Raw genomic sequence first — 25,537 nt, forward strand, 5'->3', positions numbered from 1 at the left:
CACACACACACACGCTCTAAAGCCTTCACACGCACACACAGGCAGACACAGACTGGTGCACAACTGTTGCAATGAGGGTCTGGGGGGGGAAGAGGGCGATCTTGGTCCAAGGAGCCGCAAGTCCTTTAACACTAAGGACGGTGTGAGAGAGGATGAGCTCAGTGCAGGAGGGGAGGGGAGGGGCTGAGCTGTCACAGGAAGGCGGAGTCCGGGGGGGTGGGTAGGAGGGAATGTCCCTGGCCCAGAAACAAGGCAGCGCCACTCTCTCGCCAGCATTCGCCTCCAACAGAGTGAACCCCGCACAGCGGCAGCAGAGCCCGGCCATGGAAGCGGACGCGACGGACCAGCTGAAAGTGCGGCGCATCGATGAGCAAGGTATCGATAGATTGTGTGTGTGGGGGGCGGCTGGTGTTTATCCTTTTGTGGGCGGGGGGGGGGGGGGGGGGAGAGAGAGATCGATCGCTGCCGGTGCAATAACAAGAGATCAAATTGCTTTGCTTGGACGATGAATACGGGGCTAAGCTGGAGGAAGAGAGGGAAGGGGAGAGAGAGGTTGAGGGGATGGGGAGGGGATGCCGCCCTCTCTAGCTCTCCCCCCACAGCCTGTGATTTATTTTCTCCGCAGTCCGAGCGGCTGAAGGCGGTGACAGTGCTGGCGTCTGAGGGACTGGACCTGTTGAGCTGCTGATCTCCCCCCCCCAATAACCTGATACACCCCCCTCTCTAAACTGACCCCACCACTCTCTAAACTGACCCCCGCTCTCTAAACTGACCCCCCCTCTAAGCTGTTACATTTCCCTCCCCACCCCCAGCCCTTTCCCTCCCCACCCCCAGCCCTTTCCCATTCGAGGAACAATTCCCGTTCCAAGTGGTCTCCAGCTGAGGCGATCTTGCACCAGCCTCCGAGATCACGTACCCTCTGAGCCTGGCATCAATACACACTTCCTCCTGCCCCTTCCCTTCCCTTTTTATGTTTCTCTTTCCAAGAAAATGTAGAGGGAGGGGGGAAACCTCTGGGAATCTTAAAGGGGCAGAGATGGCAGTTTTAAATAACCTTTCTTAAAAATGTTCTTTTTAATTTTTTGTGCTAAGTGTGAAACATAAAAAAGGCTAATTAACCTCATCAAGCCTCAACCTGCCGACAACAATCCTGTACAGTTTGCCCTGTTTTCCCCAAATAATTTAATTTCTTTGGGGAGGGGCGAGGCGGGGCGGTGGTAGAGAAGGGAAGGAAAGAATTAATTAATGTCCCGAAGTTTGATGACAGCCCTAAATCTAACGGGGAAAACAACTCCAGGAAGTAAATCGAACATTTATGATTCCTCCTCTTGCCAGTTGCAGTTCTAGAAACAGTGGTCCCAACAGAGATGTGAGCTAGCTAGGATTAAGCATTTGTTTACTGTGTGAAGGATTTGTTTTGTAAAAAGCATTTTTAAAGTGAGAAGTATATCTGGAGGTGTCTTTTTGGTGGGGATAGTGAGACAGATGCTGTTCCTGGAACATGCTGCTGCAGTAGTTGCTGGGGGAAATATTTTCATCTAATGTTTCCTATTTTTTGGGAATTTTGCCCAAATTGAAATATAATAGTTTTATTTTGCTTGTATAATTCACTTGCAGCACCTTTCCCTGCAATATTAGCTTCACATATAGTGTATGTAATATGGGAGATAGGGTGATGGAGTTTATTTCCCCCCCCCCTTTTTATTGCAAGGGGGATGGAGTATAAAAACAGGGAAGTCTTGCTGCAGTTATACAGGGTATTGGTGAGGCCACACCTGGAATACTGCGTGCAGTTTTGGTTTCCATATTTAAGAAAAGATATACTTGCTCTCGAGGCGGTTCAGAGAAGGTTCACTCAGTTGATTCCGGAGATGAGGGGGTTGACGTATGAGGAAAGGTTGAGTAGGTTGGGCCTCTACTCATTGGAGTTCAGAAGAATGAGAGGCGATCTTATCCAAACATATATAAGATTGTGAGGGGGCTTGATCGGGTGGATGCGGTGAGGATGTTTCCACTGATGGGTGAGACTAGAACTAGGGGGCATAATCTTAGAATAAGGGGCTGCCCTTTCAAAACTGAGATGAGGAGAAACTTCTTCACTCAGAGGGTAGTAAATCTATGGAATTTGCTACCCCAGGGAGCTGTGGAAGCTGCGACATTAAATAGATTTAAAACGGAGATAGACAGTTTCCTAGCAGATAAGGGAATTAGGGGTTACGGGGAGAGGGCAGGGAAGTGGACGTGAGTCTAGGTTCGGATCAGCCATGATCCTATTGAATGGTGGAGCAGGCCTGAGGGGCCGTATGGCCTACTCCTGCTCCTACTTCTTATGTTCTTATTATGTTCAAATGTCTCCTCTGGTGAGGATTTGGAATGCACTGCCTGATAGGGCGGTGGATACAGATTCAATAGTAGCCTTCAAAGGGAATTGGATAAATACTTGAAGGAGAAAAAGTTGCAGGGATATGGTGGAGGGGGGAGTGGGACTAACTGGATTGCTCTTCGAAAGAAGCCGGCGCAGACTCGATGGGCCGAATGGCCACCTTCTGTGCTGTACTATTCTCTGATCCTATGATTGCCTGGGCCACGCACTGTCTGTGGGGGAGCGGGGTGGGTGCAGCCTGTTCCCAGCCCTCCTGGAATGACTCTGAACTAGCGGCAGTGAGCCAGATTCCAGGCAGCAGGTGTGCGCTTCCTGTGCTTTCCTCTTCTCTTTTAGGAAGTCACCTTTATTGTGTAACGGCCAGGATCGTGAACTTCGAGTGGTGGGTGAATCAAACCTGCATCTCCAGGTTCTTGGTGACCTTGTGAGAGACGTGATCTGCACAATGTTGGTTGTACCCTGTGAAGTGTACACAAGCAGCTGTATACAGTTGCCAGCCACACACACTTTTAATTACAGTTGTGATTAGAATCTCCCCCTGTAGCTCAATGAGTTGTACCAACTGAGAAGGCCCCAGGTTTGATGCTTTCTCCGTTATTAGCTGATTGCAGCCGTGGTTAGGAGGGTGCAGTTGGTATCTGCTGCTCCTGCTTGCAAACCTGCAGCTCCCCCACCGCTGGGCATTGTGGGAGAACAGAATTGGGCCTGATTGTGAGGCTCCTCACAGTCAAATAGCATACCCAGTCTCATCAAGGATCACATGACTAGTGGGTGGAATAGCAGAGGGCAACCAGTACCCATGGAATCCTACTGCGGCAAAGCAGCCTGTTTGATTGGCACCCCATCCACCACCTTAACATCCACTCCCTCCACCACCGGCGCACCGTGTCTGCAGTGTGTACCATCTACAAGATGCACTGCAGCAACTCGCCAAGTCTTCTTCGGCAGCACCTCCCAAACCCGCGACCTCTACCAGCTAGAAGGACAAGGGCAGCAGGCGCATGGGAACACCACCATCTCCAAGTTCCCCTCCAAGTCACACACCAACTTGATTTAGAAGTATATCGTCGATCCTTCATCGTCACTGGGTCAAAATCCTGGAACTCCCTTCCTAACAGCACTGTGGGAGTACCTTCACCGCATGGACCGCAGCGGTTCAAGGCGGCGGCTCACCACCACCTTCTCAAGGGGCAATTAGGGATGGGCAATAAATGCTGGCCTTGCCAGCGACGCCCAAATCCCATAAGCGAATTTAAAAAAAGCGTCAATACATATTATTGGGAGGGGAGGAGAATAAATGGCGAGATTGGGAAAGAGAGAAGGAAATCGTGGTTTACATTAAGTTGTCCCTGTACTTTATTGCATTGGAACCGGTGTGCTGTAGGAATAATTGCACTTAAGCCATTATGCTTTAATCTGTGATCCGCAACTTGTTAAATCCTCACCTCCAATCGCTCGCACTACTGCCACCACAAGTACTTCAGCCACGTGTGGTATAGTTTAAAAAGCTGTCAAGCTAAAAAGTTTAGAAAGAGAAAATCTATAATTGTACTGCTGGGTGTAAAAGGTTTTAGATTGTGTGAAAATTGCACACGCCCACCATTGTGCCTTATTGAAATCCTAGTGACAATGCTGCTACGTTCATTAAATAAATGACTCTAAGCTAAAGAAATTGGAGTTTGTTTCTTCCCTTTTTTATTTTCTCGCTTTTCCATACCCTTCTTTTAGATATGTTTTTTTAATGGTTCTTGTGTGGTTCAATAACCCGTCGTCATCTGTTAAACTACTCTAGAAATGTTCAGTATAGAATCACCATGTCGTGGTGCCAGAATTTGAAACTGCATTGAAACCTGGTCACTAGAAATGTTGGGAGCCTCAGAATAGTTTGACCTACTATAAGTTTTGACCTCCTCCTTCCAACTTCTTCCCAGCACATGGGGAAGAGAGAGAAGCTCTTAAGAGGGGGCAAATCAATGCTATTTACTCTATTGTAAAAGCAAAATACTGCGGATGCTGGAAATCTGAAATATAAACAGAAAATGCTGGAAAGACACAGTCGATCAGGCAGCATCTGCGGTGAGAGCGAGAAACAGAGTTAGCACTTTCAGGTCAACGACCTCTCGTCAGAACTGAGTTCCACACTCTAACCACTCTCTGGGTGAAGAAGTTTCAACTGAATATTTGATTTATTAGTGACTGGCGTAAGAAAACCACTAGTCTAAACGTTAAAGCTTTAATCAACTGTTTTACAACATGGAGGTCTAGTTGTGTCCTTCACTAGTTCCTGTTAAGAATGTCCTGCGCAAGCTGGGCCCGTGTCTGAGTATTTATACTCTCCCTGGACAGCGCCACCTGCAGGCCGCTCGGTATTATTTCATAAGTCTTTCTTTCATGAATGACTGATTCATGTCAGTGACTGTCTTATATTTATGACCCCTAGTTTTGGACTCCTTTCCCCCCCCCCCAACAAGTGGAAACCAATAACAGCTGCCTGACCTGCTGAGCATTTTCTGTTTTTATTTCAGATTTCCAGCCTCCGCAGTATTTTCGCTTCTGTATTGGTGTTTAACTCACTGCCACTTCTCTTGCAGGAATGCCCACCTTGACGAAGTTCTGCTCTTCTCTCCGACGGGATTTCCGTTTGTCCCTCTTATTTGTTCATCTTCATTGCTTTCTGTTTCCCTTCTCGTGTTTGATCAGGTTTCTATTTAATCTATTACCTGTCTTGAGATTCTGGCGCTATCTTTGCTGCTTCGTATATAGACCTGTCAAAAGTATAATTCATCCTTTTTTTTTGTTGCAATAGTTAATGCATGTGCTGGAACGGGATCGCGCTAGGCCCTAGTGAAATATACCCTGTAGATGGTGAATGGTGTGGCGTGTGTACTTGGCTTGGAAGTGGGCTTTTAAGTGATCTCTAATTTTTGACTCCCCCCACAAGTGGAATCAGAGTCAGAAATATAAGATCATCGCTAATAAATCCAATAAAGTATTCAGATGAAACTTCTTTACCCAGAGTGCGTGGAATGTGGAACCCGCTACCATGTGGAGTAGTTGAGGCGAATAGCATAGATAGAAAGAAAGACTTGCATTTATATAGCGCCTTTCACGACCACCGGATGTCCTAAAGTGCTTTACGGCCAATGAAGTACTATTTGAAGTGTGGTCACTGTTGTAATGTAGGAAACGCGGCGACCAATTTTGCGCACAGCAAGGTCCCACAAACAGTAATGTGATAATGACCAGATAATCTTTTGTTTGTTATATTGATTGAGGGATAAATATTGGCCAGGACACAGTGGAGAACTCTCCCTGCTCTTCTTTGAAATAGTGCCGTGGGATCTTTTACGTCCACCCGAGAGAGCAGACGGGACCTCGGTTTAACGTCTCATCCGAAAGACGGCACCTCCGACATTGCGGCACTCCCTCAGCACTGCACTGGGAGTGTCAGCCTAGATTTTTTTTTTGTGCTCCAGTCCCTGGAAACGTTAAACCGAGGTCCCGTCTACTCTTTCAGGCGGACGTAAAAGATCCCACGGGCACTACTGTGGGTTCAAGTCTCTGACTCTGAGGTGAGGGTGCTACTAACTACACCATTGGCTGACAAGTACATGAGGGAGAAAGGAATAGAAGGATATGGAGATGGGGTTAAATGAAGTAGAGTGGGAGGAGGCTTGTGTGGAGCATAAACACCGGCATAGACTAGTTGGGCCTGTTTCTACGCTGTAAATTCTATGCAATGAAGCTTTCATTGTTTAAACCCTGAGCTGGGCATGTGATCTTAAAGTCATTCAGCTTCATGCAGATTTATATTTTGCTGTTTCTTTGTTGCATGATCATTTTATTTCTGTATATTTGGTTCTGTATCTCAAATTCCCTGTGAGTTTTAAAAATAAACAGTGGAAAGGCTTTTATTTTTGTATGTCGGGGGCCAGTTTTAATTTTAGCCAGTTGCAGGTAAATCATCGATGGAAATGGATATTTCTCCTCAGTAATAAAATTTCCTTCAGCTAACTGTCGGTGGAACTGAAGTCATCCTCTTCAACTTCCGCAAATACCTCTGGCCTCAGCTGCTGTTATCCTCCTCAGTCTACGCCTCGGGGTTTAGGCCCTTGGTGTGCTGTTTGTTCTTGAGCTCCGCTTTGTTCCCCACGTCTAATTCATCACCATGACCGGGTTCTTTTCATTCCCGTCAGATTGCTTCATGACCTCTTCCTGCCCTATCTCTGTAACCTTGATCCTTGTGGATCTCCCCCTCACTTTACCCCACCATTGGCAGCTATTCCTTCAGCTGCCCAGGCCCTATGCTGTGGAGTTCTCTCCCTAAACCTTCTGTCTACGGTCTCCTGACACCGGCCTACTTTGCATTCTCTATCCCACCATCAGCTGCTGCTCCTTCCGCCACTACGTCCCTGTCCTCTGGAGGTCCTTTCCTCAACATCTCCATCTCGTCACCTCCCTCTTTGCCTCCAAAGGACTCCTTAAAAAAAACCTTAGCTTTGTGCTTTTGCCCCTTAGCCCCTCCCTTCCCTTTCCTTTCCCCTCCTGTTAAGTGGCCAACTTGTCCGCCACGCAGTAAAGCCCTCGCCATCTCTCGTGACAGCCAGTGGCTCGGTGGGTAGCACTTTCGTTTCTGAGTCAGAAGGTCGTGGGTTCAAGTCCCACTCCAGAGACTGAGCGCAAAAATCTAGGCTGACATTCCAGCGTAGTGCCGAGAGAGTGCCGTACGGTCGGAGGTGCCCCTTTTAGGCTGAGACGTTAAACCGAGGCCCCGCCTGCTCCCTCAGGTGGACGTAAAAGGATCCCACGGCCACTATTCTGAAGAAGTTCAGTGGAGCCTTCCCCCGGTGTCCTGGCCAGTATTTCCTCGACCAACATCACTAAAACCGATTATCTGGTCATTTATCACATTGCTGTTTGTGGGGCCTTGCTGTGCGCAGATTGGCTGCCGCGTTTCCTAAATTTCCAAAATCACTTAATTGGCCGTAAAGCACTTCGGCCCATCCTGAGGCCGTAAAAAGGTGCTATATAAATGCAAGCCTTTCTTCTTTCTCTCTATGAAATGCGAGTTGATGGAAGCTCAAATAAAATCAGTTTTCTTCAGTGCTGTTTCTGAGGTACTGAGTTTAATTTTTTTTTTTTAATCCCTCTGCAGTCGGTGTTGAAGGTGAATGCTGCCGGTTTAATTATCCAGTTGAATGTGATGGGGATTGCTGTAATTAGTTTAGATCATTAGGTAATTATAGCCGAGTGGTTTATCCTGAGGAGGCCCATTACAAGTGTGGTGGGGAATCCCTTTTTTCTAATCGTTGCTATGTCGTCACCCGAATTCCAGTAAGGCACAATGGCAGAGTGCGGCGTCTTTTGTACTATCCATTGGAAGTGAAAAAATGTCCAGCAGTACAATCATAGCTTGACTTGGATTCTGGAGAGAGCATTTTGAGCTACAGTTTATACATTGCACCGGTGATGAATTAAAATTACATAATTAATATTACTCTTGTGTGTGTTTCTTTCATTTGCACAATAGTGTGCTGGTACAAATATAGCAAATACCCCCAGCAGTTTTGTGTTTAAAACCTTAAGTTCCTTCAATGTCTCTTAATCTCTCCGGCTTTCTATCCTATCACTGACCTTCCCTTTTGTTCTTTCATCCCCTCCCCCTTTTCCCAGCCACCAAACTTGCTTTCCATTTCCTGCTTTTTTCCAGTTCTGACGAAAGGTCATCGACCTGAAACGGTAACTCTGTTTCTCTCTCCACCGATGCTGCCTGGCCTGCTGAGTTTTTCCAGCGTTTTCTGTTGTTACTCCTGATTTCTTTTCGGTGTATAATTGGGGGATGGGGAATCTACCTCCATAGTTACAAAGCCTCGCTGTAACCCTGTTTATCTGTAACACTACGGAAGAAACCCACTGGGCCAGCAAACTAAATGCCGCTGTGGATGCTGGAGGATACCCTCTGGTTAACTGCGGGAAAAACTTGATTTATTTTTGTTAAACCGTGAAACATGATTAATGTATAAGCAATGTGGCGCTGGGATGTGAGTGTAAATATAATGGGGTAAGGGAAATGTTACCGAGCTCCCATCTCCGCCACAATCCATCAAGGAAATAGACTTGACCGATTGTTGGGGGCGATTTACCGAACACGAGCCACAAAAATAGACCAATTACCCTGAAAAATTTAAAGAATCATTTTATTTTTTAGGTTTGAGGAGCTTAGAATCTTTATTCCCTTCTCGTTGGTATTTGTGATTCGCCCAGTAATTAATATTTAGGAGACTAATAGTTCCTGATGTTATGTCACTAGGACCATGGCAGATTTTTAATTTGAGGTTGTTTCTTTAAATGCTGCATACAGATATAATTTGTGCTTAAAATAGTGCATCTAAACAGCTTTTAGTTATACTTGTGAGTTCTTGTGTTGATTAAAAGTGAATAATTTATGAGGGACTGAACAGATGCCTGCAGAACAAAAGAAATGATATATTCCTATTGTTGGACAAGAACGGTTTTTCATTAAATAACATTGCATTGTGATTGCTGGTTTTAGGTACTGAATGACCATGTCAGCACTGTAAAGACAGCTATGTGGTGTAGTATTCGCACAATTCTCTGGGTGAAGTGAAAACTCTGAAGCACCAGCCCTTCACAGTACGGTAGCATAATGGTTATGTTACTAGTAATCCAGAGGCCTGGACTAATGATTCTGAGACAACAGTTCAAATCCCACCACGGCAGCTGGGGAATTTAAATTCAGTTAATTAAATAAATCTGGAATAGAAAGCTAGTGATGGTAATGGTGACCATGAAACTACTGGATTGTCATAAAAACCCATCTTTAGAAAAGGAAATCTGCCGTCCTTGCCCGGTCTGGCCTATATGTGACGCCAGCAATGTGGTTGACTCTTAACTGCACCTCCTGCAGTTCAAGAAGGCGGCTCACCACCATCTTCTGAAGGACAATTAGGGATGGCAATAAATGCTGGCCTCGCCGGCAACGTCCACATCCTTTGAACGAAAGAAAACCTCTGCTCCTATTTAATTTGGTTAGATGTGCTAGCAACTGCAGTCACCAAATGCAGAAATTTAAACTAATCCTGCAGCAATTATTCTTTAGTAACGAGCTATGACCCCCCTACCCCTCCCCCCCACACACAAAAAAAGCATTATGGTTTTTGAAGGTGTTTTAAAATAAGATTGCCACTTCTACTGTGTTGCTGCGTTGAAGCACGGGTCCGATTTATAGTATGTGAATAGACAATGCAAGGATATTTAACCTCTTGTCTGACTGTGCTTTCTAAATTCTGGTAGGAGCGAGTCCCTTGTTTAACTTTTGAAAAACCAGTCCACGTTCTGACCGCTTAAACCGGACATATTACCGTGCTCCCATCTTTTTCACAGATGATGCCATGGGTCATCGCTTGGGGTGACGTCAGAGGGCGAGAGTGGGTGTAGTTTTGGTTTGAGCTGGTGCAGACGTGATGAGCCGAAGGGCCTTATGGGCTTCAAACCTCTTTGGATCGTTCATTGTGGCTCTCCCACTTAGTTTGGCAGGGGCCGTTTTATTTAACACTGATGTATATAGATTATTGACCATTGGGAATGTTTGAATTTATCTATAAACCAGACGTCACCAGGAATTGTCTGGCCCTGGTGTATCTTCCCTTGAAGTAATGACGAGAGTAGGGAACTTCTGTCTTGAATCCACATCCTACCGTTCCATTAGAATTTTGTACCTGATTCAATCGTGTATTGGTGGCTAGCATCAAGCTCAGTCTATTGGTTATCACGTAATCTTAAACAACTACATTGAAGTTTGAAAATTGTACAGTGCAGCGTACAAATCTGTTTGGTATTTTTCTTTACAGATCAGGGCAACCTTGGATGTTGTGGCTGGATCTTGGTTATACTGTCCTACGTGTTCATGGTTATCAGTTTCCCCTTCTCCATCTGGTTGTGCATAAAGGTAAGGCCACAGATATGTTAAGAAACCAAACTGGTTTAAAAAAATATATTTTATTGGACCATAGTGCTTGGAGGTTAATTGCCACATAGCCCTGAATGGGACAAGAGGACATCCTTGGTGTCTTCTGTTTAACCCCTTCCCATAGCAGTGGCTTTAGTACTCATTTATTTTTCATTGGGCTGGATTTTGTCAATGGGGAGCTTTTGGAGGCGGGACTCCCACTTTTTGGGTTGTAGTTCCACCTCCATCGACTTGTGGCCAACCCACGCTATTTTCCCTTGATTGACCTTGTTAAGCCCGCCCAGCGGGCTCAGCAGGCCAATTAAGGGACACCTGGTTACTGGTGACGTCAGCGATTGACATTTCATCTGTCAAGAGCTTTTGACAGATGAAAAATCAGCATTTTGACAGCTCTGTGAAGCTGTCAAACGCTGACAGTCTGTCTTCTAACTTGAGTCCTTCTACTCAGACTCAGTTAGAGAGCTCTCCAGACCAGAAAGCAGAGGCTGCAGCTTTTGACAGTTCAGTGGCCATTCTGCTTTCTGTGCCGGTGAGCTGAGGGACTCCCGAAAACTGAAGGAAGGAAGCCTGCAGGAGAAAGTAAAGGTAAGGTAAAACTTATTAAAACACTTTACACTTGCCTCTGCACACATGCACCCATCACTCACCTGCACAACGGACATCTCGACTCCTCCAACCCCTGCAGACCGACGGTCCGCCTCGCTAACTTGGCGTGGTTCGGAGCCGTCGGACAGCCCACACTTCAGGGCTAAAAATAGGGATTAGGCAAAAAACTGAGTTAATTGGCACTAATCCCCTTCCCGTCTCGGGGAGGCGGCTCCCAGCACAGGTCGGGTCCCCGCCTCCTGGGACATTGGCACGGAGGCGGGTTGGGGGCAGGATGGGTTCCTGGCCCCCGATTCTGCAATTTTCCCGCCTCCAAACCCGCCGCCTTGGGGCTTGGAAAATCGAGCCCATGGATTCTGTAAAGAATCCTGCTGTAACTAGAGGTTTTAAATTATAAAGAACAAAACAAAGTGGGAGTAGCAGCCAGTGGGTGCTTGGCTTCTCTCCACCGTTCTAATGGGTGGGGGTTATGTGACAATTCAGGTGAGTGCAGTTCCCTTTAAGAGTTTTTTAATTGCTGCATGAAAACTGGATAAATAGACAGACAGGGGTTGAATACTGTAACCAGCCTGAACCAAGCATGGTGTGTGAAATGCTACTTGTGCCTGTTTTTTTTTAAAAGTATCAAAGAGCTTTTTCATAACAAAGCTGTGCCACAGTCAAAGTGCCCTCTCTTTAGACTTTGCAAACCAAGAGATTGGAATAGATCCCTCTTGATGGGGCAAGTTTGGTGCTGGTCTCCCCTCCCAAAAATCGCTTCATACCTTGTAGCCCTGGGTGTGAATATTTTGCGGGGGGGGGGGGGGCGGGGGGGAATAGAGAAGAGTTGAAAGGAGAGAGAAAACGTTTTTTTTTAAAGTACCGTTGGAGTTGGCGACCGCCGTCAGAGCTTTGCGCTGCATGTAATAGTACGGTTGCCGTGCAACGGTTGTATTCATGTTGTTAAAGTGCACTCTGCATACAAATGAGGGTATCATCAACTGCAGAATGAGGAATGACGGGCTGAAAGTTGTTCGTGTTTGGAACTGGCAGCTCCGTCTTTGTCGCAGTTGCTGTAAAATCAAAGGCGCTCCGCTAAAGATACTAAGGTCTTTCGGTGCTGCTTGAGGTACACCAATGTGGGGAATGGGGCCCGTTCCCATTCCGGACGCCCAGTTGTCGCGCTCCCAACACCAGCTATAGCCCGGTTATATGCAAAGCAAAGCTCCCTTTTACTCTGCCCTCGTGACACGCTTTAACCCCCCCACCTCAGAATAGCACCACTGTGAATGCTTCCATTCTAGCGAGCTGCTAACTGAGATTCTTTATGATCACCAAGAGGCAGGTTGATAACTCGCTTCCAGCCAGCAGGAAGAGAGGATGGTCAACCCGCCGATCTGGACTGGGTTTCAGCTATGGCGCCGCAGGTGACAATTTGCCCTGCTTTACTGACTGTGGCACCAGCCCATGGCGACAGGGTTGTAGAGTTCAACATTTGATTGGAACATGCACAGATTCTTGACAGTCTCTAAGCATTGTGTACTAAACAGAAATAAAATTGGATACACAGATATTAAACTTTTTTATTCCCCCCCCCACCCCCCCTTCTTTGTCACAGATCGTCAAGGAGTATGAACGAGCCATAATATTTCGGCTTGGTCGCATCCTAGCCGGAGGAGCCAAGGGGCCAGGTGAGTACAAGGAAAAATTAGGCACCAATCTATTACTCTTGAACCACCAATTGTATGTCAGTGCTTTGAGCTCTCAATCGATTTCAGACAGAATTGTTCTTTATAAGCTTTTTTGTAGATAAATCTTCTGCCTGCGTGTGCTTCCTGTCCAACTTCCTGTTGTCATGCTTTTATGTCAACATTTAACTGCCTAGACTGTAAAATCCGAGGTAAATGTTTGCCTATATGTAAGTTATTGCAGGCCCTACCTGTAGTTGATGCTGTGCAGCGATTTCCTCAAGTCTCCTCACTCGCCATCTTGTATATATTTTTTGAAAACTTGTATTGATCCGCTGGTGGGTAATGCCACAGCCGTTCACTGTGTTTGTTAAACTGGACGTGCTTAGTAATGTACGCAAACCCACCCCCCCCCCCCCCCCCACAAGGCACCCTTTTTAAAGTCGTGCACTTAAGGGTGTTGTAGGGAAACCATGCCCAATGCACGTTGTATTGGGGGCTGTGCAGATTGTTGTACTTTTAAGATGGTCTGTCTTGACTACTTAAAGCTGCATGATCGCTAAATGAAAACCAAAAAAAAAAGAAAATTGCACGGCTTTGTCAAAATACCTTCCGCAAAAACTCATCATTTCCCCCCCCCCCCAACAATTCAATTTAAGGTACAGCATTATGATTATAAAATAAATGTAATGCTGCTTTTTAAAAAAATGTTCTCCTCTCCTCTCCAAGGCACTGACTCGCGCTGGGGTTTGGTTCCACGTGCGCTGTCAGCCCTCAGGTACCTCGCCCAAGTGGCCATTCTTCAATTCCTAACGCTGTTATTTTCTGTGCTGTTCTGATGCAGCAATCCTTTCGAGTCTCGTGTGGTGGTGGGTGCGGGGGGTGGTGTGCAGGGGAATTGGGACCAGTGTTTTAAATATCAGTACGGCTCGAGTGTGGGACTCCGCCACACGCTCCAGGCAAAGCCCAGATTTCACCCTGATCCACGTTGCTAGCTGGAGGTGGTGATAGAGGGAGGCGGTGCAATTGGTTTATGTCACCCCCCCACCAACCCCCAGATTAGGGCGGGAGTTGCTGCTTTCTCCTCCAGCCTTGTTCAGTTGAAAGGGGGGAACAAGGTATTGCGTGTCACGAGAGGCTTAATATTTTACCTGGCCTTTGGGGAGGAATTTTTTGAGTGTGACCCAAATGATGGCCTGTATTTCGACAAGTACAGCTTTGAATGCTATAGTGAAATTTTAATTGTCTCTCATCCCTGTTCACTGCCTTGCTGTCTCAGTGCTGCCTTTCTCCGTGTGACTGATGTCAGCATTGCTTCATATTAGCTGATGGGTTGGCGGATTTCTCTCTCGTTCTCCCCCCGCCCCTACCTTTCCTTCAACTTCAATTCCCCCCTTCCCCCCTGGGAATAAACAGGTAGAGGCTTAAGGGGGCCATCAGGGGGCAATCTTGGGATATGAAAAGGGGGGGCGTAACCCATCACATGTCCCCCTCATTTTTTTCCCCCTTAACCTCCCTCCCTCCCGATGTCTGTACCTGTGCCCTCTCCCCAGTCTATTGGGCCCTTGAAAGATTCTCGGCCGTCGGGTGACTGCCCAGAGCCTGATATTCTGTGTGCTTTCGGGTGAGTTTAAAATTGGGACTCCCCTCCCCACCCTTGCGGCAGAATCTGATCGTCCTGTTACTGGTATCTGAAGTGAGGGGAAAAGTACGAGCGACCTGGGGAAACCAGATTGGGAAGAAAACTGAACTATTGTAGTGGAAGATAGAAACTAATCTTCATCACCAGCTTCACTTCTACAATCAGTGGGCTGTGAATATCTCGGCTGGTGCACTTGCTCATCTCTCCAACACTTGCAGTAAGTTTGCAGCGTGTGACCAAAAGTGTGCTTGTGCCACCTGAAGTTAGTGTGTGTGCGTGAGAAATAGGGCATTTGTTGGCTTTTTCATGTAATTTGATATTTTGAATACTTGACTGGATTCAGTTCAATGTAAAGAAACAAATTGAGTTCCAGTCTATTGCTGTTGTATTCGGTGTTAAGTTGATCACCGTACAACTGCTATCACAGCTTGGATTCCAGTCAGAGTGTTTTTATTCAGCAGCCCTGGTCCTGTGTGTTCGTTGTCTGGTTGATTGGGTTTCTTGGCAAAATCCAGAGCTTACTTTGCAAATTTAGGCTTGGGAGATGGGTACTTTCCCACAAATATCATAGGATCCTAAATAGTCTTGGTATTACATAGAACTACATAGAATGTACAGCACAGAAAGAGGCCATTCGGCCCAGCTTGTCTGTGCCAGTGTTTATGCTCCACACAAGCCTCCTCCCATCCGACTACATTTCACACTATCAACATGTCCTTCTGTTCCTTTCTCCCTCATGTACTTATCTAGCTTCCCCTTGCAAGTCTCTGCCCCGCTCTCTCCCCATTGCCGTGTATCAATCCCAAACGAATCCCACTGCCCAGCTCCCTTACCCATAGCCCTGTATGAATCCCAAAGTAATCCCACTGCCCAGCTCCCTTACCCATAGCCCTGTATCAATCCCAAACTAATCCCACTGCCCTGCTCTCTTACCCATAGCCCTGTATGAATCCCAAACTAATCCCACTGCCCAGCTCCCTTACCCATAGCCCTGTATGAATCCCAAACTAATCCCACTGCCCAGCTCCCTTACCCATAGCCCTATATCAATCCCAAACTAATCCCACTGCCCCGCTCTCTTACCCATAGCCCTATATCAATCCCAAACTAATCCCACTGCCCCGCTCTGGGATTGATACAGGGCTTTTTCTTTTTCTTTTTATGTGCTTTAATACTCCATGAACTTGGTAATTTTGGAAATCCTCTTGCAATGCGGCTAGTTTAAAGTAAGTTCCGTTGATTGGGGGGGAAAAACTGCTTTTTTTTAAAAAAATATAAGCAGTTCCCATTTTAGTCCAGTATTTGGCAGCCTTCGACTTGCTGTACGTGTGGGAAGTACTCCGGCCACTGCCAAGTCCATGAGAAAATGTTTGGTATTTTTTTAATGTTGCGACCTCAGTGTATTAGAACAGATGATGCAAAGCAGGACTTTTACAAAGTATTAACAGCACAGAAAGAGGCCATTCGGCCCAACAGGTCTGTGCCGGTGTTTATGCTCCACACGAGCCTCCTCCCACCCTTCCTCTAACTCCATCAATATATCCTTCTATTCCTTTCTCCCTCATGTGTTAATCTAGCTTCCCCTTAAATGCATCTATACTATTCGCCTCAACTACTCCCTGTGGTAGCGCGTTCCACATTCTCACCGCTCTCTGGGTAAAGGAGTTTCTCCTGAATTCCCGAATTGATTTATTTGTGACTATCTTTTATATTTATGACCCCTAGTTGGTATTTTCTAAGTTTTTTTTTATCGCCCCTGTTCCTGGGTGGTGCGATTTAACTGTGTGTCCAGGTGAAGATCCCAATTACAGGGAAATGTGTAAAGCTTGCTTCCACTGTGCTAACATGTTGGGATTTATTTTTACAAAAAAAAAGCCACAGGACAGCTGATTGGTGGTGTGACTTTTAATGTGATTCAAGAAAGCTTCACACTCACTTCTCCATAATAAAGATTGTTGTCAAATTAAATGTCATCATGGGACCCAGCTCCGACGCGCTGTATTTTTTTTAACTACTATTAAGAATCCAAGATTAAGAAGGGTGTGTTGCGTGTCGCAAGTACCTGTTTTCTACACTTTCCTTCCCTTTATTATGAGAGAACTCCCTATTTAGCAAGGAGTTGGAGGTGCTCAGATGAAGGGACCTGCACAGAGCAGCTGTGACTCTTCCTGTTAACCGTGGCTGAGTGGGTAGTACTCTCGCCCTCTGAGTCAGAAGGTTGTGGGTTCAAGTCCCATGACACTATTTGAAAAAGAGCAGTGGAGTTTTCCCCTGATGCCCTGGCTGATATTCATCCCTCAAGCAACATCTTAAAAGAAAAAGATTGTGTTTTAGTGGCCATTTGAGCCTAGAGGGTGTTTGCAGGAAATTCCGCTATCGCAGCCTAGTCCATACGTGTCCTCACCTGATGGCCACAACAGGAGTCGGTGGCATAGTGGTTAGCACTGTTGCCTCACAGCGCCAGGGACCCGGGTTCGAATCCGGCCTCAGGTGACTGTGTGGAGTTTGCACACTCTCCCTGTGTTTGCGTGGGTTTCCTCCGGGTGCTCCGGTTTCCTCCCACAGTCCAAAGATGTGCGGGTTAGGATGATTGGCTATGATAAATCGACCCTTAGTGTTAGGGGGATTAAATACGTGGGGTTACGGGGATAGGGTGGGATATGTGTTGGTGTAGGGGTTACGGGGATCGGGTGGGATATGTGTCGGTGCAGGCTCGATGGGCCGAAATGGCCTCTATCTGCACTGTGGGGTTTCTGTGATTTCTGTGATTTCTGTGAGTCGCTGACTAGCGATGAGGAGCCACATCTCTAGCTCATGGGGCTGAAGGCCAAACATAATCGTGCTACTGCTGCCCTGGTCAAGGTCCTCTAACTTAGCACGGACCAGGGATCCAATCTGGAACCCTCCTGCTCTTTGGGGCTCGATTCCATTATTTACTAACTGGACCACCAGAGAAACGTTGGCCACTGCTTTTTCTGATACCCTCTGACATGAATCGACTGAGCGGCCTGCGGGTGGCGCTGTCCAGGGAGAGTATAAATACTCGGGAACGGGCCCATCTTGCGCAGGACATTCTTAACAGGAACTAGTGAAGGACACAACTAGACCTCCATGTTGTAAAACAGTTGATTAAAGCTTTGTTTAACGCTTAGACCAAGTGCCTAGTAGTTTTCCTACGTCGCCCTCCATTTACATGAAGGGTTTGCAGCAGGTTTTTTTTTCAGGTGAAAGTTTCCGTAATGTGTTGCCCAAGACTGCAGCACAGAGAAGTGTCCCTCCCTTGTAGATGTTTACTGCAGTAACAGTGCATCGAGTGCTGTCAGCGTACTCGTCAATGTACTGTACAACAACTTGCATTGATATAGCGCCTTTAATGTAGTAAAACGTCCCAAGGTGCTTCACAGGAGATAATAGGGCAGATGACCAAAAAACTTAGGCCAAGGAGGTAGGTTTTAAGGAGGAGAAAGAGAGGCGGCGAGGTTTAGGGAGAGAGTTCCAGAGCTTAGGGCCAAGGCAGCTGAAGGCACGGCCGCCAATGGTGGAGCGATGAAAATCGCGGGTGGGGGAGGGGAAGCGCAAGAGGCCAGAATTGGAGGCATGCAGAGGTCTCTGAGTTGTAGGGCTGGAGGAGTTTACAGAGATGGGGAGGGGGAGATGTGCAACTAATCTACTATAAATGAGACTCCCAAAATAAGCACTCTACTCGGAGCTCCGACACGGCAAGAGAGCCCCAGGTAGGCAGAGGAAATGCTTCAAGGATACCCACAAAGCCTCCTTGGAAAAAGTGCAACATCCCCACTGACACCTGGGAATCCCTGGCCCAAGACCACACAAAGTGGAGGAGAAGCATCCGGGAAGGCGCCGAACACCTCGAGTCTCTTCGCCAAGCGCAGGCAGCGCAAGGAGCGCACGTCAACCCAAGCACCCCACCCACCCGCCCCTTCAACCACCGTCTGCCCCACCTGTGACAGAGACTGTAGGTCCCGCATTGGACTCATCAGTCACCTGAGAACTCATTTTTAGTGTGGAAGCAAGTCATCCTCGGTTCCGAGGGACTGCCTAAGAAGAAGATGATAAATATTTTCCATAAAAATTTAATGAAAAATTCATATGGTTTTAATTAGGCGACTGGCCATTTTTGGCCTTTATTACACGCGTTGCTGTAAAGTTGGACGGTCTGTCTGTTCTCTTTGTATTGTTTTCTGCTTGACGCTTCACAGAATGGTGGTAGAACACTAATGACGGCAAACGTCTAAAATACCTTCCTTGCTATGAACAGAAAAGCACAGACACTGCGTTTCAGTGCTAACCTATTGAAATTAAGGGAGCTGCCTGTATAATTTTTAGAGGCAAATTATATTTGAATACGCAATTGGAAATGAGCAATTGGAAATGAGGCACTTGAGATCCAACCCCATCGCACAATCCCTGGCCGCTGCTTCCTGAGCCTTGACTGGAGCCTGCGATTGGTTTTTAATTTACATTTTTTCTCCCGTCTGTCTGTGTCTCTGCTGTGCTGAGGCAGCGGCTCACGTCCCTGGCTTTGGTCCCATCTCGGATGTTTGGAGTCTTGAGATTATCGCTTTTCTACGAGCCTTGGCTGCCCGGCTGTGCGATGGCAGGGGGCTCCTCAACAAAAAAGAAAAAGTAACTATCTTGCTGTTTTGTTCCTGTGTCTGTGCACGTGAACTCGCCTCGTGTGGTGACTCGGCGGAAGCGCTGAACTGCCACAGAACGGTGACTGCATGGCGTAGAGGAAGCATCCCGGGTTTAGTACCTGGGTTGTGACTTGTTGCTTGATCTTGCCCAGCGAGGAGGTGGGCCTTGAGTCCACTCCCCCCTACCCAGGGAGACTCGCGGGGAAGGTGCACGCGTGTGGATGTCTGGCGAGGGTCGGTTTGGACGCGGCTATGATGCCCTCCGTGGTTGCATAGCCTGCGGCCGTTCACTGTATTAGCCCTCACGTGCTGAATGAACACTTGGCAGAGAGGTCAATAAGCAGGGGGCACAGGTTTAAAGTAATTGGTAGAAGGATTAGAGGGGAGTTGAAGAGAACCTTTTTCACCCAGAGGGTGGTGGGGGTCTGGAACTCACTGCCTGAAAGGGTGGTAGAGGCAGAAACCCTCACCGCATTTAAAAAGTACTTGGATGTGCACTTGAAGTGCCGTAACCTACAGGGCTACGGACCAAAAGCTGGAAAGTGGGATTCGGCTGGATAGCTCTTTGTCGGCCGGCACAGATATGATGGGCTGAATGGCCTCCTTCTGTGCTGTAAATTTCTATGATTCTAAGGTACACGCAGGTGACCTGCACCCAGAGATAGAGATAGAGAGGAGGCGGAAACTGGGTAGGACGAAAAAAATAGCAACAGGGCAATAAACAGTGAAAGGAAGAGGTTGGGCAGATTATTCGTATGTGGAAAATGAGCGCTTGATCACCTTATCTTGCAAAATCTGAGTTGTGACTGGCCTCATTAAACCGGGAGATCCGAAGACTGTAAATAACAATATGAAATTAAACAGCATTAAGGCTGCATTTAGCCTCTGGCAGCTGATCTGGGGTTGATGGCTGTCGTGGCGATTTAAAAAAAAAAAAATGTTCTTATTCGCTTATGGGATGTGGGCGTCGCTGGTAAGGCCAGAATTTATTGCCCATCGCTAATTGCCCTCGAAGGTGGTGGTGAGCCACCTTCTTGAACCGCTGCAGTCCGTGTGGTGAAGGTGCTCCCACAGTGCCGTTAGGGAGGGAGTTCCAGGATTTTGACCCAGCAATGATGAAGGAACGGCGATATACTTCTAAGTCAGGATGGTGTGTGACTTGGAGGGGAACTTGGAGGTGGTGGTGTTCCCATGCGCCTGCTGCCCTTGTCCTTCTCGGTGGAAGAGGTCACGGGTTTGGGAGGTGCTGTTGAAGAAGCCTTGGCGAGTTGCTGCAGTGCATCTTGTAGATGGTACACACTGCAGCCACGGTACGCCGGTGGTGGAGGGAGTGAATGTTTAAGGTGGTGGATGGGGTGCCAATCAAGCGGGCTGCTTTGTCCTGGATGGTGTCGAGCTTCTTGAGTGTTGTTGGAGCTGCACTCATCCAGGCAAGTGGAGAATATTCCATCACACTGCTGACTTCACAGAAATCACAGAAACCCCACAGTGCAGATAGAGGCCATTTCGGCCCATCGAGCCTGCACCGACACATATCCCACCCTATCCCCGTAACCCCACGTATTTAATCCCCCTAACACTAAGGGTCAATTTATCATAGCCAATCATCCTAACCCGCACATCTTTGGACTGTGGGAGGAAACCGGAGCACCCGGAGGAAACCCACGCAAACACGGGGAGAATGTGCAGACTTGTGCCTGATTAACTTGGTTTCTGCTACCTGAACATGAATCTGGCTCTGGCAGCCTGGAGAGACCTCTGTGCACATTGGTGCTTGGTCAGGTGCACAGGGACTCTGCTCTCTATCGGTGAATTGAATGTGTTGAGAACGGGAGCGCGGGTCCAAATATTTAAACAAGCTCTGCTTAATTTTATAAAATGGCTAAAAGTTCCAACAAACCCCTGTGGATGCTTTTTAAAAAAAAAAACACCTCTTGCAGACACCGCACCTGAGAGCGTGTGAGAAGACTTCCCCCTCTGCCTTTATGGCATCGGACTCTATGGCATCTCACTGCACACCACTGTAGGGTGGGTGGGACCCAACTCGAGTCATAATCTAAGTAGCAGCATATCTGTAGCCTAAAATATCTTAAACCAAAAGATGCGTTGCTGTCCCGCCAACATCAATCTGCTTCAGGTGTCAGACTGTGAATGATGGGGCTGGGTAAATCCAGCCCCAAGTGGTGTTTTGCAAGGGTGCTCCGAGATCGGGCAGTGTCTGTCCACCCAGGTGTTGATGAGCATGGTCCCACGGCACAAAACATGACACTAAATCTTCAGCCTGGCTTGGGGCTGATTGTGTGGTTAATGAGAATTAATCATACCAGGGCAGGAAGTGGTACTTCTCTAAGGCTGGGACTGAGGCACAAGCTAATTCTGCTTTATTCCGATCCAACAGCTAACTATGCTACACCTGACCACCATGCTGATATCCGGTTAATGAATGTGGAAACTGTACCATTCTCCTGTACCAGAAGCCCTTTAAGTACAAAAGTCCACCAAAAAAAAACCTGATATTGTACACGTGCAGATTAAACTGGTATAATCATCAAAATAAGACCTGGTATTTGTGTATAATTTTAATATATTATACAATTGGATCTTTTCCCCGCTGCATCTCTATAGGACGGGCACCTGTTATGTACAAGAAAGGGGGTTGTGGCAGTTATAGGCAGCCAATCATTATTTTTGATTTAAAGCTGGCAATTTTCCTCCCTGATCATTGTATTCAAAGAATCTGTATTGGAAATCCCACTTCTGTATATTTGACTGTAGTAATTGTGTACATTAAGTACAAATTTGAGCCCGATTACTGCAAGCAGAGTTATCCCAGGTCAGATAAAGCATTTGTGTGGGAGGGGAAATTTTCCATCACTTGCTGTAGCAACTGGTCATGTTGCAACCCGGTTTTTGACTTAACTTTTAACTCTCTTACACACTGACTGACGCTGCGATCCGTCGGTACTTGTAGAAACTAGTCTGGTACTAATGTTAAAGGGACCATAGATTTGAATAAATAGCAAAGTCCCCCAAAATATTTTACAGGTTGTGTTGCGGGATCTTTTGCATGAACTTCGTTCTGCAAAATGAAATGGAGATCACGCAAAAAAATTGCCGCCGTTTGGGCGAGGTTTTTAAGTGCACGGACTGGAGCTGACTGAAGTTTCTTGTTTTTCTTTCTGTGGACTGTCGGAGATGGTTTAGCACCAGCTGTCGCAGTTATTTTTAACCAGGGTCTACACTGCTGCCACTTGCTGTGTGATGTTATGTAACCAGCAGACAAGCTCAGACTTGCAACCAAATATGTGAACCTGAGGTTTTAGAGGGGGGGGGGTGGGGGTGGAAAAAAACAAGCCTTGGCCTTTACAGAACCAAAACGTTACCTGGACTGTCGCACACGTCTCCAAGCAGCCCCTTTTACACTAGGGTGTTGATGCCCCTCTGCGATTGGACAACCGAGACGACTGCGGTGTGTTGCAACTAACAGCTTGGGGTTTTTCATCTCCCGCACTCCATTTTGGGGTGGTGAGTCTGAGAGAGGAGGGATGAAATATATCCTGCTGTAGCAGGCTGGACCTTCTGGTCTACTGCAGAGCAAAAGCTCATTCCCAACCGTTAACAGGCAGACACAGTGAAGGCAGAACTGGCTTGAACTCATTTAGCTAGCCATCTGTTTGCCGGCCAACCTGCACCGTGTGCTCGCTCTTGTATAAGCTGTGCTTGGCCTGACTCTGAGAGCCACATCTTGCTTAGAAATAAAAACAAAAATGCTGATAAATGCACAGCATATTGACAAAACATCTAGAAGGAAAGGCTTCACGTTGCAATTTCCAGTAATTGCAACGATTATATTTTTCTCTCCCAATTTTTCCTTTCCCCCCCCCGAATTTGTGGTTTAAAAGGTGTTGTTATACACTGAGCAATACAACCTTTGAATTGCTTATGTTCTAAGCAAAGTATGTTTCAGTGCTTGCTTATCGGATTGCATTTATTCATGGTTAAAGTCTGTTAATCGCTTTCCCCCCCCGCTTTTTTAATCTGCCAAAAATCTTTAATTTATGCAGTTTTTTGTCAGTAATTCCTTTGTAGGTAGAAGGAATGGATTGCTGTGCCCCAATCATAGAAGCCACGTTTTAAGTGGAAATTCTAAACTCTCTTTGTGCTTGTATCTCTTTATAATCCAGCAAGAGGTTAATGGTTTAGCTCTAGCATTGTGAGTTAGATACGGGAAGATTATTGGACTGTATTTACTTAGTGGTGTCACAATATGGCATTTAAGGAATTTAAACAAGGTATGGCATTGAGAGTTTAAACAAAACTAGATGCAGTGTGACTCGTGGCTTCAACATGATCTTCCTGGGACCCTCTCCCTCACGCAAGCTTTCCTCCTCTCCCATTGTTTATTCTTTTAGATGCCTGGGGCACATAGCAAGGTGAGAGAAAAATATATCAGGAGAGGTCATCTGGTGGCCTACAGGAACCGTCAAGAATAGATGGAGAACATTTTCAATAATCTAACCTTTTTGGGGTTGGAGCCTGGGCTGCGAGAGATCATCGAGACCAGAGCAGAAACCTTGTATCTCAAGCCGGTTGGTCTTTCTGTTGTTGCGATGGGTCAACAGCCTTGCAAGTACTGGCATGTCTGGGAACCACTGAAACACGTGCAGCTGAGTGAGGGGGAAATGAGATTGAGGTCTAGAGCTTGGGAGGCTTTTGAGATCAAAGGCAGAGAGAAAAAGAGCAGAGCCTGAGATGGAGAGGGCACGCAGTGGTCCTGAGGTCTGAAAATGGGGCAGGAAAGGAACCCAAGGTGGAAGATGCGGAGGGCTGAGCAACACTGAGGGTTGAATTTTGTGTTGGGGGGGGGCCCAGAACAGGTACTTGAGTTGGGGACAGATACTGCTGTACAAGGACAGCATAAATTTAACAAGGACAGTCAATGTTGGGACAGGCAGGTTACCTCATTTCCAAAATGCTGATCCAGATGCTTTTCCAATTTTAGTTTTTAAGGGCGGCACTCATCGTATCTGCAGCTCGGAAGGTGAGCAAGTCTTTCCAGGAACTCGAGTATTGCTCTCCCATTAGTCAGTAGCGTCTTATTGTGCCTCCAATTTGGGAAGTGGGACGGAGCCAGAGAGAGTGGGGACGCCCCTTGAAAGCTCTGCCACGGGAGCGGAGCTGCAGCACTGGCAAGAGTTTCTTTTTGGATAGGGAATGAATGTCTGTGGTCACATATTTAGTGGGGGTGCATGTCTGTGGTCACGTAGTTAGCATTAGCATGGACCAATCAACAGTGTTGGAGGCCAAGTACAATCATACGATGTTAAAAGATGTACAGGCAGTTTTGAAAGGTTGAATGTCAAGCACTCCTCTTGGATTATTTGGACATTCTGCGTCTTCTAGCTGTTTATCATTGGCTTCTTGTTGCCATAAATTGATGGAGAGGACCCGGTATGGGAAAATCCATAGCCTTCTCCAACATGATGATCTTCGTAAAGTAGTATATTTTCTTTCTTGACTGGATTTCCCTGTACAGGTAGACTATCCTTTATCCGCACTTCTGAAAACCGAAAACCTCTGAAAACCGAAAGTTTTTTTGTGGAGCGTAAGTCGTGTGCACGACATAACCCGAGTGGCGCCAAACATGACCTGATGCAGCCGATGCTTTTCTGACCTGATTTGCAGGCCAGCTTAGCGTAGGAGTCAGCCGATATCCGGCTTTCCCACAACTGGCAGCGGCAGTCGAGCCCCAGACCCCCGCTAAGTCAAGGAATTCAGATACGGAGCAGGGGAAGCTGTAAACAGACTGGGAGCGGCAGCACAGAGAAGCAGGAAGGGGAATGAGACACGGAACAGTCGCAAGAGGTAGCCTGAACTTAAAAAAATTATATTAAATACAAATACTAATTACCAAATTAATTTAATGTTCAGAGTTTCCCAGTCTGAAATAATACCTTCTGAAATCCGAAAATTTCCGAAAACCGAAACGCAGCTGGTCCCAAGGTTTTCGGATAAGGGATAGTCAACCTGTATCAGATGCACATAAACTGTGCATTTTGAAAAAAGAACCCCCCGCCCCGAGCTGCGCGTGTTAATGACGCCTGTGAGTAAACTTGGTGCCTGTACCTGGAACTTTTATGGTGTTTCGCAACTGAGAGTTCCTCGATGGAAATGCCTGGGACGGTGCTTTCCCATGCGTTTCAGCTGCCTCGTGATCACAGGCAGTAAAATTTACTAGTTGTGCCAAATAAGCTAAGCAATAAACAGCTGTTGATCAAACCGGAAAGAGCTGGCATTTCTGAGAAGCCAGAGAAAATCTTTTGACTCGGTAAAAGTGACACATGACCCTCTGCGGCGAGTCTATCAGATGGCTGAAATAAACTTTGTGGGTTTTATGACCGATTTCCACCTAGAAGGACAAGGGCAGCAGACGCATGGGAACACCACCACCTCCAAGTTCCCCTCGAAGTCACACACCATCCTGACTTGGAAATATATCGCCGATCCTTCATCGTCGCTGGGTCAAAATCCTGGAACTCCCTCCCTAACAGCGCTGTGGGAGTACCTTCACCACACGGACTGCAGCGGTTC

At 46.9% G+C, this 25,537-nt stretch overlaps 1 protein-coding gene across 1 annotated transcript in view; it reads left to right on the forward strand.

Moving 5' to 3' along the window:
• The first annotated feature begins 207 nt into the window (after positions 1-207).
• stom (stomatin) overlaps positions 208-25,537 on the forward strand; it is a 57,338-nt gene continuing 32,008 nt past the window's right edge. Inside the window, exons 1-3 of the mRNA XM_085965545.1 lie at positions 208-375; positions 10,255-10,352; positions 12,577-12,649. Coding sequence (XP_085821671.1) covers positions 231-375; positions 10,255-10,352; positions 12,577-12,649 — 316 coding nt within the window. The 5' untranslated portion in view covers positions 208-230. The remainder of the gene's footprint in view (positions 376-10,254; positions 10,353-12,576; positions 12,650-25,537) is intronic.

The sequence above is a fragment of the Somniosus microcephalus genome, chromosome 23, assembly GCF_052327205.1.
Source record: "Somniosus microcephalus isolate GS21.2 chromosome 23, FLI_Smic_1.0, whole genome shotgun sequence".
Classification (NCBI taxonomy): Eukaryota; Metazoa; Chordata; class Chondrichthyes; order Squaliformes; family Somniosidae; genus Somniosus; species Somniosus microcephalus.